The following is a 13,869-nucleotide window of genomic DNA, read 5'->3' on the forward strand; positions in this document are numbered from 1 at the left end:
GCACATGTTGCACATGTCAGCATCCTGACCCAATCTCATGGATCCCTCGGTGGCGATGGCCGCGCACGAGGAGCAATCGGCAGATGCGAACAGCGACAATTTAATTGATAGCGACACCGCCAATCTGGGGGGATGGATGCGACCGACACAAGACATGAATGACGGAACTCGCTCCCTTGAATCAGCCCGTTTCCCCCAAATTATCCCTCATAAAGGCGGCGCGTATATTAGATGGATATTGACACTGTCTCTCTCGAACTGATGTATTTGAGTTGATGCTCGGCGATTCATTAGCCTAGGGATAATAATCCCACCCATATAATTCGCCGTTCGAGTCGGTATCGGGTCCTCTCTCGGCGCAATACGGCGGCTGTCCGCCCTCTTAGCCGCCCACAGCCAGGACTTCATCCGAGGCGAATCCTCATCGCCAAATACTCGTACCAAAACCACCACTTTCTTGACTCGTGCGCGGCCCAATACTGTACATAGTATTGCTTGGGCTCTCTTTTATCTCGTTTGCTCCACGAGGTGCTCCGTAGATGCTCCATAGGAGCTCCATAGGTGAGGCGGGGTTCCCCGCATGTGAACCCGTTTCGAAGCACTTACTCGTACGAGAGCTTGTGAAGCTCTCAAATCCTGCTCTTGCTCGATGCCATGTATCATGTATCATGTATCCTGGTGCCTAGAGACGAGCATTGCCAGGAATGGTATCCCGTCGATGCCTTGGCTGACGACTCACATGTCCTCACCCTTGTATATCCACATAGCCAATGCCATAAAGCAACTTGAAGTATAGTTCATGTAAGCAGAGACAACACAGCCTGCTCTCACGTAACCCCCAAGCTCGACGACATCAAACGTTCGTCTCGAAACCCCGAGGTCAGATGCAACCTCCAGCCCTGTGACAAAGCGTTTATTCCCGGCTCTGCTGTGCCTCGGAGATCAAAACCCGACAGCAAATCTGCCACTGTACAACCCCAACCTGCATGGCCCATGTAATGTCTCAATCTGCTCAGGCTACATAAAATGCCCGCCTCACCCTTTTGACATTTTTTTTTCGTCTTCGCACAGTCCAGATCATGCGCCCAAAGGAGCAACGCAGCAGCCCACGTCCACGCGCCCCCCAACCTGGATGCGAGATGCAATCTAATCGAAAGACGCTCGCCCGGCAGATTTGGCATATGCTGGGCCAGATCCGAGACGGTGATCATGGGATTTGGTCCATTCTCACATGCCTCAGGGATTCCCACACTTGGATGCTTCAACCGTAAAACACAACACAACAACCACAGTTGAATGGGATAATAAAACACCTACATTTAAAGGCCATTTAGGCAACTGACCCCATTCCAGGCAGTTTAAAACGGTAGCAGAATCAAAAGCCCCAATCATCTGCCCTGCTCTGCTAAACTCAGCTCAACCAAGCAAGGGCAAATCAAATCCATGCGCCATTCATTAATTAAAAGACAAACCAGCATCTCAACAATGACATCATCACTCTTCACCAGCGATTCCGAACAATCCAACAAACAATCAACCACACGCCCCTGGCGTCCGCACTTCACATCCTGTTTTTTTCCCTCTTCAACAAATTTAGAAAACCCGCAATACCCATTAACCAAAAATCGAATTCTCCCCTCCCCTAAAATAAAACCGATGACGATTCTACACGTCGCTTGTCCCTGTAGCTCGGCTCCCGTTTCCGCACAGGCTGACGTCACTGCGTCATCGCTCTTCAACCCAATTCCCTTCTTCTTTTCGCTTTAAACCATCTCCCATCGCCCCCTTGCTAATGAATCAGCCCTTCTAACCAATTTACCGACTCTGTGTCCTCCTCGTCCATCCTTATTCGCGGCAATACATCGCCATTCTATCTAGAGCCCCTTCGAACCGCCGCATATCGGCCGGCAGCTCCCCGACAACCGTTTCGCTCATGACGCAATACTGACCCCCTTGAAGGCGATCTCCCGGCCAAGATGCTGAAATCCATCGGCATGATATTTCTCTCGCTTTTGCAGGGCCAACGTGATGCCCGATCGGTCTCATGGCAATTTCGCCTCATGCTCAAATATTGCCCTCATGATGCCTTCACATCGTCATCCATCACCACCTACCAGCATAGGTAGTCTTCCATCCCCCCAGATACATCCCATCGCCAGTATGCCTCACTGTAGTTACAAAGAGAACTTTCAAACGCATTTCATTCCTCATAGACCAGAATCCCCAATTCCACATCACTCCAGCTGCTTCATCCCCCGAATCCTCATCATAATCCAATCCGCACACTTGACATCCTCATACTTCTTCTCCCCACCAACAACAACACTACACGTCTCGTGCATCCCGAACCCCCAAAAGATGGGAATGCTCACCCTTTCCTTGCCGCTGTAGTTCCTCGCCCGGTGCACCGTGCTCGCGTACTCGTCATTCGTAATCCGCTGCATGCAGTCCCCCAGATTCACAACCAGCGTGCCCTCTATCGGCTTTGCGCGCAGCCATTGGCCCTCCTTGTTGAGAACCTCGAGCCCGCCATGTGAATCCTGCCATAGAATCGTAAACAGCTGAAAGTCCGTGTGCGAACCAATCGATACCTTCTTATCCTCCCCCTCCTCGCTCTTCCCTGCGTCCGCATCCGTGGAATGCTCGATCGGGGGATAATAGTTAATCACGTACGACGCTCCCGGATACCTCACCTTCTCATCAAAACACCCCTCCTCCAACCCCAGCGACAACGCAAAACATCTCGTCAGCGCCCTCGCCAGTCTCAAGCACTCCCCCATATGCCTCGTCATGCTCTCCTTCAGCCGCGGCAGATTTCGCGTCTGTTCCCACGGATAGTCATCTTCACAGCCCAGATACTGCCTCGCCTCTTCAGGGATATCTCCCATCTTGTCCTCCCCAACCGTGTCGTCGTATCGCGGATCGTATTGGCACGAAAACGACTCCCGCAGGTCAATGCTTTCAGACGGATTCAGCCGCTGCGTATTCGGTCCCTGATATCCCTTGTCCCACTTTGTCCCGCTCGAATCCGCCCTCATCTTCGTCTGCAAGGGCTGTCTAAAAAACTCTAGACCAGCCTCGTAGACATCCTGCGTCACGTCCGCAGGGATGCCGTGGTTTTTGATGTAGAAGAAGCCCATGTTCTGCGCTGCCGCACGCACCTGCTGCGCCACGGCCTGTCGTTCATCGAGCGACGAGCTGAATATCGGCGAGATGTCGATGACGGGGATTTCAGACGGCAGGGCGTCCCGGAGGGGAGTGCAGAGGATCGTTCGTGTGACGATACCGTTCGGCGATGCGAGTCGGAGCTGTGTCGTTGAAATGCTTGTTTCTGTAGCCATAATGAGCGATTCTCTTCGTCTGCCTTCTATGTCTTGTGTTGAAGTGCATCCCAAGCCTTGTTCAAAATTGCTTCACGTAAAGGTCAGTACGCAACTAGAATCTAGCCAGAAACCAGCCTTCACCAACTCCCAACGATCAAGAAGCCAGGGTTACATCGACTACCATCAAATCCACGCAGCACGACCAATCAAACGACACCTCCGCCAGCACATCTCCAAACCTACAGTCACATGTCATGTACTCAAATGTCGTGTCACATTGCATCGCGCAAAACAAATTTTGGAACAAATAGTATCGTTCAATTCAAAGTGCCAACCCGTAAACCCGCAGCCAATTTCCTGCTGCTTTGATCCGTGCCATGTCCTTACAAACAACGAAAAAAAAAAGACGAAAAACAACAAACACAAATGGCCGCTTTGGCCAGCCCACTCCCCCTCCCCCCAAAAGCAAACAATGCGTCCTGGTATCTTTTCCTCCAACGCCTCGCAATGCTATGAAACTTTTTTTTTTATTTTTTAATTTTATTTTATATTCCCTCCTGCCCCCCCACACTTCGTCGGAAGTGATGGGAACCGTATAGCTCAACCGGTGGGAACCTTGCGGCTCAACCACCGGGAACTATACGGCTCGACCATCACTTCCGAGTCCGTGTAGACGCGCGGGTCGCGCGCTTGGGGGCAGGAGTCCCGTTCTCTACCATTCCTAGACCGGCCGCGATCCTGGTGGACCGCTGCTTCTGTGCCGCCGCCGAGGGTTTGGCCGCGGGCTTGGAAACCCGGTTGCCAACCGGCTTGGCCTTTGCCGCCGGCCGCCCCCTCTTTGGCTTCTCTTCCTCCTGATACGAGGCCAATGGTTCCTTCCAAACGACGCTCTTGCCGCGTCGCGCCTTGGCTTCAGCTTCGTCCTGTTGGCTTCCGTCTCCCTCTTCATCCGAAGACTGTCTGGCCAATACCTGGGCAGGATACTCCGCATTCCCCTTGTTACGGCGAGTGTTGGCACGGGTTTGGTGGACCAAGTCCTGCTGCTCGTTGCGCACGGAACCCAGGGTTGAGTTGGTGGGTGGGCGTCCACGGCCGATTTTGGTAGGTGCAGGAATCGATGGCTTGGGAATGGCACTTGGCTTGGCCTTCAAACGCGATGATCGACGGGATACAGCAGCAACTGAAGCCTCCTTTTGCTCTTTGGTGTTTGCAAGTTCATCGGCACCATCACTGCTCTTGGCTGATGTCGCTGTCGCATCGTTGGCGAGGGGCTCTTCATCCGAGTGGTAATTGGTAGCAACAGGCTTCGACTTTGACGGAGTGGCTCGAGGCATGCGGCGAACTCGCTTGGCAGCAGGCTCCGGCTTGGTTTCGTTCTCGTTCTCGTTCTCGTTTTCTTCTCCTTCGCTGCTCTCGAACTTGCGCTTCTCCTTTGGCTGAGTCTCCATGTTAGGGCTTCTAGCTCCAAGAGGTTGACGCGGAGGAGGTGCAATAGGGGAGCCGGTTTCGGTGGTAGAGTGACGTCGTGGCTTCGAACGTCTGATAAAATCACGCAGAAAATCACGCTCAGGGGTATCGTCGTGGCTGATTGGGTATTGCTTTCCGAGTTCTGGGCTGCGGGTTGAGTTGGGTGCTGACTTCTTTTGAGCGCTGGCTTGGTTCACGGGCGTAAATGAGATGGGCGAGGTAGAGGCAGGAGCGATGTCAGTTGTCGAATCGGCGGGTGATGGTTCGCCATGCGTAGAGGTAGACTGCTCTGCTTGGTTTTGTGTAGCCATGATGGCGATGCTCAATTCAGATGATGGGTTCAGAGGCGGCGTGTTCTCAAGGTCAGAGAGAGGCGAGCTGCTGTCTGAGTTCATGGGAGGCTCCACGTTCACGAGAGGCTCTGGGCTCACGTAAGGCGCTCGGTTCACGGCAGGCTTGTATGCCTTTCTCTCAGATGTTTCCAAGTAGTCAGGAATGATGAACTGATCGAGGGGTGTGTAGGGAGATTTCTGCGGTGCTGAGGCGGATGAGCCGCTGGCCATACTTTGACGAGAAGACTGGTTGCGTTTGACAGGCGAGCTGGCAAAATCGGAAACGATAAGAGTCTCATCACTGTTATAAGCTTCTTCATGCCCGGCAGACAGTGAGTGCTTCGCAGGAGAGCCGAAATCGGAAACGACAAGAGTCTCGTCCACGAGATGAGATGCTTCATTCTCAGCAGGCAGCGAAGATTGCTTTGCAGGAGAGCCGCCAAAGTCGGAAACAACAAGAGTCTTGTCAGCGGGCTGATATTCTTCCTCCGATTCGCTCCATTCAGATCTCTTGCGAGGTTGAGGACTGGGAGGCTCAGGCGTATCCTCTGGGAATTCGCGGAAGAACTGGAGTATGGGAGACTGTGGCTCTGAAGGTGAAGCAGTCGACTGGCTGGGTTCCTCTATCTCTTGGTTTTTGGGAAACAGATGTTTGTACTTGATCGGTAACTTAAACTGAACAAGGAGTCTTCCTTCCTTCCTGCCAACCATGACACTGGCCTTATCAAAGCATCCGGTCTCTGCCATCCGGGCCAAACGCTTGACTGGGTTATGCGGGGGAGGAGATGGGAGGCGGTATCTGTCATCGGGATCGTCGAAAACATCATCTGGATGGCGAACAGGAGGAGGAGCGTTCCGCTTCTGTCGCAGGATATCTTCTATATCCGCCTTGTAATTCCAGGAGAGTTGGCTGAAATCAGTCTCCATACCTGCGGTTTGTTCGGTAACAGCGTTGTTGGGAGTGTTTGGTTGAGTCGCAGAAGAGTTGAAGAGTTCAGAAGCCTGAGTGTGCTGGGGAAGTTGAGAGATGGCATCTTCATGGTTGGGGGCTGGTTCATCAATGGTGGGCATGGCCCCACTCATATCACCAGATCTGATGAGCTTGTGAGGTGAAAGTGAGATGCGCCGTAAAGTCTGGGATTTGAGCATGTTTCTGGACAGCGGCTCACTTTTGCGTCGCCTGACAATCTTTGTGCGCTCGTTCTCAATAACGTCTGTTGGGCTATTGACCCACGAAACTGAATTGGTAAATGATGGAGAGGCGGGTCTGAAATGGATTTTGCTAGGATCGCATTTTTCGAGAGTTGTAGGTGACAGGTTGTGCTGCATCCACTCAGGCAGGGATTTGACCAAATCCAAAGACGCCCCGTCATTGACAGGCGTGGCAGCTGTAGGGGATGGCTTTTGACTAGGGGTTGAAGGCAGAAGGCCACTCCATTTGGAGGGGGTAGGAGCCTTGGGGCGAGAGTGGTAGACAGGTGATTCGGGCACAATGAAGCTCTGATCCATTGTAAAATCCAAGGTCGAGGAGTCGTTGCGAGGAGGTGATGGTGTTGTCGAGAGACGAGCAGGTTCCGACTTGCGCTTTGGGCGCCATCGAGCAAAAGGTGACTCTGTGGAAGACTTGTTGGACCATCGAATGAGGCCAGGAGTAGAATTTGCCGACAGCAAAGGTGACTTGGATGCACTGGGGCTCTTGGGCATGCTAATGGATGGCGTTCGTTTGCTAGGGCTTACAAACTCCTTGCTAGGCGTCGGAGGAGAAGAAGGCTTGGTGGGAGAAGGCTCAGCACGAGGTGAGGAGCCTGGCAACAGTCTGACAATTGTATCGCTGAGTCTCTTGCGGAAGCTCTTGTTGCTCTTGGTAGGGCTTGGAGATTGGGTGGAATCTCGCTTCGTCGGAGACTTGGCATCTGACATGGACTCATTAGGCTCCAAGGTCAGAACGCTTGACGGCTCGCTGTCGTCTGCGATGTCTGATAGCTCTGGCATGCCGCTGGCAGCGAGAGAAACTCGTGGGTTGCGACGTGTAGATCGTAGGTGGGCTCCAGCCTCTGTGATGGATGCCATGTTGACGTCGATTTCCGTGACGCCGGCCTGCATAGCTCTGGAAATGATGGGGTCGAGCTCTCTGTAAATGGCGGCCCCATTGCCGCCGCTCGCGTATTCAAAATCGATGGAGGAGTGGTCGTTGAAGCGGCGCTTCATGGGGACAGTCTTCTTGGTGTACTGGCTCTGCTTGGCCAGCTTCCTCTGGTCTGATACGTCGGTATATTCTTCGTGGAGGTAGCAGTTTGCTACGTCCACTATAAAACAAAAGCAAAAGCAGTCAGCAAAGTCCCGCTCAAGCAATGCTTTGACGGTAAGGTCGTAGGATAAAGAGACAAGAAACATACCCTTGGCGCGCATGATTGCGCTTGCTATCTCTGCTCTAGACAGAGGCTCTCCCCCCAGCTCCAACACTGCGTCTTCGGCCGCTGGTACAAACGAGCCGAGACGGCGACGGCTCGCCTGCTGAGTCTCCTCAGTCTCTTCTGCGACCTGGCTGGCCGCCACCGTCTGCGGCCTCACCGCACGAGATTTGGCCGATCGGCCCACCCGCTTCATGATGGTCATGCCCTTGCGAAGAGTCGAAGGGCCAGCCGCGACTGGGATGCGGCACCACGCACGCAGAAGGGTCGCTGGTCTTTGTGCGACCAACTTGTCCGCCCACGAGCTGTCCACCAGAAACCACGTCAGTACCTGTCTCCAGCAAGGATATTCCAACGAGGGGGAGGTCGTCGTCGACGTCGCTCGGTCTGATACGCACATCTCTGTTTCGGCCTCATGGGCCGCCGGGAAGAACGTCACAAACGACGCTGGGAGAGGATTGCTGCCACGCGCCATTAGCCCACGACCAGATTCCAGCAGCGGTCCAGCATCGCCCGCAGAGCAAGTCTTACTTGGTGACGGGATTGTACTCGCTTCCCCAACGGGGGGTGGTCATGTCGTCCATGACGCAAAACTGCTGGTTCCACGATTCGAGATGTTGTGGTTGAGGCGTCGGAATGCTCGAATGTGGAAATTGGTCGGTGGCTTTAACTGGCAGCCGCTGCAGAAATCAAAAGTGAATTGCTACCCCCACGCGGACGCGTCTAGCAGCTGTGAATCATAAAAAAGTCGCGTGTCCTGAAGTGCGTGCGTGAGGCGCGGTCTGAGCGGCGAGCCGAAATTCGAGAAATTAAAGCCGTTCTTTGTTTACTTTGGGCCAGAATAGGGATGTGAGTGGTGGGACTAGGCCCAATGGGGTAATGAAAGCTGCAGAGGGGCATCAATTAATGGGCTCGTGACGCGTTAATGGGCTTACGGTTTGTGAAGAAGCAAAGCACAATTGCTGTTTTGAAAGCACCAAACAATGATGGCGCCAAACATGAAGATGCACAATAAAAATCCATATTGAGCATTCAATGGTATTGCCCTGGTAATGTTGCATTTTACAAGAGGACGGAGTACAGTAGTTGCCACCTACTATATACTTGTAGTAGTTGATGCTATTTACGGATGCTTCAACCGACTAGCCGTAGATCCCGCCAAACTGCTCCGAATCTGCAAGGAGTGGCCTGCATCGGTGAATGAGACACGTGCACTTTGGCGATGCGACGCAGTGAAACACGGCTCTCTTCTGCAATGATTTGCGTCCAGCTCAAACAAAGTCCACAACCAGCCTAAATCTGAGTCTTCACTGTAATACTGTAAAATAAATCCCTTTCCCTTCTATTCTTCCTGAGAGTTCCATCTCCAATCATTCCCCCATACAGGCAAACTCAATCTCTCTAAGTCGTCTGCTGACTCATCAGCTCAGCCTTGCAGAATGCGCCAGTGGGGTCTCCCTCTCTGGTTGCCCCTCTAAGCCCTCTAAGCACTCTACCCGCAGCCTGGAGAACTCCCTGAAGCCTCGTCACTGTCCAACGTCATCCAGTCCTCGTCACTGCAGGCAGCATCTTTTCAGCCTCGCCATCTCTGCCCCCATCGCCGCGAATAACCTCATCTGTCCCTACCATCAGTGCGCCGTAACTCCCACCGCCGATAGCCAAACGAAGAGAAAAAGAGAAAAGAGAAAAAAGCAAGAGAAAAAAGAAATCGTCGGCCCATCATGAACCGCCTCTTCGGCTCCAAGCCCACCGGCCCCAAGCCAACCCTCGGGGGCGCCATCACAAACATCGACACCCGCATCGCCTCCATCGACACCAAGCTCAAGGCCCTCAACGGCGAGCTCTCCGCCTACCAGGAGAAGCTCTCCAAGATGCGCGACGGCCCCGGCAAGCAGGCCATCAAGCAAAAGGCCCTCAAGGTGCTCCAGCGCCGCAAGGCCTACGAGGCCGAAAAGGACAAGCTCGAGAGCCAGGTCTGGAACATGGAGCAGGCCCAGAGCATGCAGGACAACCTCAAGAACGTCATGACCCAGGTCGACGCCATGAAGACCACCAACAAGGAGCTGCGCAAGCAGTACGGCAAGATCGACATCGACAAGATCGAGCGCCTGCAGGACGAGATGGCCGACCTGCTCGACGTCGGCAACGAGATCCAGGAGAGCCTGGCCCGCGGCTACGACATCCCCGACGAGGTCGACGAGTCCGAGCTGGATGCTGAGCTCGAGGCGCTGGGCATGGAGGCCGAGCTGGAGCAGGAATACGGCAGCGGTGCGGTCCCGGGTTTCTTGCAGGACGAGGTCGTGCCCGAGTTTATCGACGAGCCGCCCCAGACCGAAGAAAAGGTGAAGCAGGCTGCGGGTTAGCATCGTTTCTTGGTCAATTTAGTTTCATTTAGCATTTGATATCAGTTTGTTGTCTTGTTTTACGGCGTGGCGTGGCGTGGCGTGGCTCTTATTTGTCCATCTCGAAGAAAAGCATCGACCAGCGCAAGACCGTTCAGCCCAATTACATGACAGACCATCCCAGTTTCCCTTGTTTTCACATCCAACATTATGTATGTACATAGTGAATAAAGAAAGAGCCAAATTCATCTCGAGTTTCATCATGCTATTCGTATTTTCAGCCCTAGCAGAACAACAAATTATCTAATGCCATCTACTGCCTACCTAATTACCAACCCACCCAAACCCTGTCCGATAAAGTGTCCACACATTTGAGTAATTACAACATGATACAAACGCCGGGCGAACTGTTGAAACGCCGGGAATGCAGGGTACAGTAGTCCCAACGCTCTTTTTTTTTTTTCTCTTTTTCTTTTTTTCCGTTTAATAAAAAAAAGCCTATGATGGATATGCCAAACCTATGTTGTTTCCCCCCTAAACTCCTCCCGACAACAAGTCGCCGTTGGGCATGAAACTTTGCGTATAAGCTCTGTATTTGTTCTGGTGGCAAATCACCCTGAGCTTAAATGTGCCGTTAATCAATCGCCGCGAAGAAGCGAGCAACTTCCTCCAGTTCCGGATCACCGTTGCAAAAGTCCCATCCCACAATGACTGGCGCCTGGCTGCAGCAGATAATCTTGCGGGCATCAAACTGGAGCTTGAAAACGCGCGCTGGGGGGTTCTCAGCCGCTACAATGCGCGGGTGTTGCTCCGCAGCTTGTGCGGCGTCTGCCATTTCGACCGTTCCCAGCTGGGCAACGGTAGGTTCTGGTTGGACAATGGGAGGAAGCTGAGGAGGAGGTCCCTGGCCGGGAGGGATAGAAAGTTGAGAAGGCTGAGGCACCGGTGCGTGGAGAGGGGTGGATGGCTGCGCCTGTGATGCTGGTGCCGGGGAATATGCTGGCTGTCGATGGTCGTTGCTGCTGCTGCCGCCGTTGATATCGACCGCTGCGGCGGAAGAGGACCCTGCCATTGCGCCGGGAGTATATCCGGGGACAAGGTTTGGGGTTCTCGCCTCTGCAGTGACAGGGGCTAGGATATGGGAGTTGCCGCGAGCAATGAGGCGCTGTCTGGCCGACTGGTTGTTTTGTATCGCAATCAAGCCATCCGCCACCACCTGCCTAAGATGTGATCGGACAAAGGGCGAGGGCTCCCGCTCAATCGCAGCCTGGAGGTAGCCGTGGTAGATGAGCATGGATGGATGGTTTGCCAGTGCCTGCCTCAGCGCCGCAGCTCCGACGGGGACAATCTGGTCAATCATGGCCATGTAGATGCGTGCCATCTGGCTGTTCTCGCTGCTCGGGTCTCGGATGGGCGACGACTGCATGCCCTGCGGCGCCCCGGGATGTACCGGCGACACGGCAATGGCCGCCGAGGCAAGCTGGGTGCCCTGTCGATGGGCGTTGGTCAGGGCAGTTTGCCTGTGTGCGGCCTCGGCGGCTTCTTCCTGTCGGAGGTGATGCGCAGGCTTCCACACGCCCTCCTTGTCGCGCCGCCAGATGATGATGCTCTGGTCATACGAACCGGAGACGATGCGCCCATATTTGCGTCCACCGCCTCCGCCCGGCGGGACTTTGGCACCGGTCGCCTGGAGGTCGGCCGGCCGAGAGCTTCCTGCGTTCACTCTCCTGGCGCGACGGATTCTCCGGTCGCCTTCGTGGTCAATCTCTCCAGCCTCTACGGCCTTAAAGTACTCGGCGTCGACCCTCTTGGCCTCTGCCAAGTCCTCCTCCTTACTGTATGGCAAATCGCCAAAGCCCGCTTGCACTGTCCGGACGAGATGGGCGTGTCCTCTGAGAGAGGCCACTTTGAGGCCGGTTGGTGCGTCGAAAATGCAAACTTCGTAGTCGCTACTACCACTCACAATTCGGCGCTCATCAAACTCGACGCAGGCAATGCCCTTTTCGTGTGCTGGGATGGTTTGTGTGCAGACCTGGTCCGGCCAGTTCCATACCTTTATGTGACGATCGCCAGAGACGGAAACGATGGTGCTTCCCCGGACCTGGATGGCGTTGACAGCAGCGCCGTGTCCCTCCAATCTGCCAATTACAGTATACGGGGGCTTGACAGGCAGCTCCTGAGAAAGATCCGGTTCGTAGCCGTAAGGCTTAACGCTCATGCCGATGGGGTTGAAGGCCGTATCTACGGCTCCATAGCCCAAGTCGCCGTACCGCAACGGTCGGCGGTTGAAAATCTTGATGGTTTTGTCCTTGGAAGAGGTGACGAGGACACGCTTGTCAAACCTGACGTTAAGGACAGACTCACGGTGGGCGTGCGTGATTCTCTGCACCAGCTCTCCCGTGGAAAACTTCCAGATGAAGACATTAGAATCGCTGCTGCCAGAGACCAAGATGTCCTCAGCCGGGTCTGCGTCAAACTGCAGACATAGAACGGAGCCGGTGTGGCCAGTCAGAGGCGGGCGGACCAGCCGGCGCGTATGCATATTCCAGACTCTCATCGTGCGGTCTCGGCTGCCGCTGACGAGGTAGTTTGCGTCGAACTGCAAGGTGTAGACACATTCCTGGTGGCCTTCTTCGGGGTAGCTGGGGTGCGGCAGCACAAACGTCTTGAACTTGCCCAGTTCCCAGTTCGATTCAAGGCGGCGCCTCATGTTATACAGGTACTTCCAGTTGATGCGATATCGCGAGCTGTTAATGTCCCAAGTCCACAGGGTCGACTTGATCATGGACGCCGTGGTGTCGCCCGCCTCGATGGATGGCAGCACCATCTCGGGGGTGCCGCTGGGCTCTTTGCGCTTAGCTCTGCTTTCCGACGACGACGACCCAAGGCCCCGGTCCACGGCCTTACCCTTGGCGGACGAGAAGCTATCCAGGTGCATGTCGCCCAAAGAGGGCAGCGTCTGCCTCGAAGCCTGCAGCGCGCCGGCAGATCCAAAAATGCTGGGCCCAGCGCCGCTGTCGACGATGCTAGGCAGCCTGTCCTGGTCCGTCATCTCCAAGTCTTCGTCATCGTCGTCGTTGTTGAGGATGGCCCGGATCTTGTTTGGGTGGTGATCCGACGTCTGCATCCTATGCAGGTGCCCTATCGAGTTGCTGACGCCCGTGTTGACCCTGACCTCCCACGCATCGATCTCGGTCTGCACAGCCTTCCAGCCTTCAAGGTAGTATAGGCGCTCCCACAGCTTCCGATCCACGGCCAGGTCATACCACGCCCGACAAGTCTGCAGCACACTAACAAGGGATACGGGGTCGAGATAGCTAAGGATCTTGAGGCAGATTTCGGCGGGGAGATGGCGGATGAAGTCGATGTAAAGTCTCGGGCTCAGGCGCTCCACGATCTCGACGATGGCCGAGGTGGGAAGCTGGTCCAGGAGGGTCATGGCAAGTTCTGCAGCGACAGAGTCAGGGGGGAAAGCCCATCGCGACCAGCGCCGGAGATGAAGGAAAACTCACTGGATTTGAGAGAGACGGGGAGGAGCGTGGCGTTTGCGGCCAGCCATTGCGGCAGCTCGAGGGGGGACTTGAGCGTCGCCAGAGCAGAGAGCTGGTCAGCCAGGCCAGTCGGGCCCAGAGGATCCTCCGAGTAGCCTTCGTCAGGCTGGTGGGCGGGAGAAAAGGGCCCCATGGCGCTGTCTCGTCTGGACATGGTTGGAGCTCAGCCTTGCGCAGAGGTGAAGCTATCACGCTCGTTGTTTGTCGCTCGACACGGCTGAAGGATTGCGAGGCGCTGGGACGCAGACGGCCGCGCAAACTCCCATATCGAGCTCCAGCTGTCCGGGGGTTCGGGTGCCAACAACAGGGCGAGTTGGGCAGGCCGGGCTCGAGTGCAGTTGCAGTGGCAATGAGGATGGAAAGGCGAGAGTCAGACGAATCGTCGCGCTGCTGCAGCCCGGGTTGCAGCCTGGACGGGATGACTTCAATCCAATGGCGGTGGA

At 54.8% G+C, this 13,869-nt stretch overlaps 4 protein-coding genes across 4 annotated transcripts; 1 reads left to right on the plus strand and 3 right to left on the minus strand.

The window, feature by feature from the left end:
* Nucleotides 1-2,234: 2,234 nt before the first annotated feature.
* Nucleotides 2,235-3,341, minus strand: TRIVIDRAFT_59395 (uncharacterized protein; the record flags this gene model as incomplete). The annotated part of the gene is made up of 1 exon (XM_014097268.1): nucleotides 2,235-3,341. The coding sequence occupies one exon, from the start codon at nucleotides 3,339-3,341 to the stop codon at nucleotides 2,235-2,237; it is 1,107 nt and encodes a 368-aa protein (XP_013952743.1).
* Nucleotides 3,342-3,976: 635 nt separating this feature from the next.
* On the minus strand, nucleotides 3,977-8,117 carry TRIVIDRAFT_50971 (uncharacterized protein; the record flags this gene model as incomplete). The annotated part of the gene is made up of 5 exons (XM_014097269.1): nucleotides 3,977-5,229; nucleotides 5,425-5,604; nucleotides 5,650-7,428; nucleotides 7,519-7,838; nucleotides 8,065-8,117. 5 exons carry the CDS (start codon nucleotides 8,115-8,117, stop codon nucleotides 3,977-3,979), a joined length of 3,585 nt encoding a protein of 1,194 aa, XP_013952744.1.
* Nucleotides 8,118-9,250: 1,133 nt separating this feature from the next.
* TRIVIDRAFT_216705 (uncharacterized protein) lies at nucleotides 9,251-9,953 on the plus strand (the record flags this gene model as incomplete). Its single annotated transcript, XM_014097270.1, has 1 exon — nucleotides 9,251-9,953. The coding sequence occupies one exon, from the start codon at nucleotides 9,255-9,257 to the stop codon at nucleotides 9,894-9,896; it is 642 nt and encodes a 213-aa protein (XP_013952745.1).
* A 401-nt stretch (nucleotides 9,954-10,354) lies between these two features.
* TRIVIDRAFT_182528 (uncharacterized protein) lies at nucleotides 10,355-13,314 on the minus strand (the record flags this gene model as incomplete). Its single annotated transcript, XM_014097271.1, has 1 exon — nucleotides 10,355-13,314. The coding sequence occupies one exon, from the start codon at nucleotides 13,312-13,314 to the stop codon at nucleotides 10,510-10,512; it is 2,805 nt and encodes a 934-aa protein (XP_013952746.1).
* Nucleotides 13,315-13,869: the final 555 nt, after the last annotated feature.

Source organism: Trichoderma virens, assembly GCF_000170995.1.
Source record: "Trichoderma virens Gv29-8 chromosome Unknown TRIVIscaffold_86, whole genome shotgun sequence".
NCBI classification, from domain to species: Eukaryota; Fungi; Ascomycota; class Sordariomycetes; order Hypocreales; family Hypocreaceae; genus Trichoderma; species Trichoderma virens.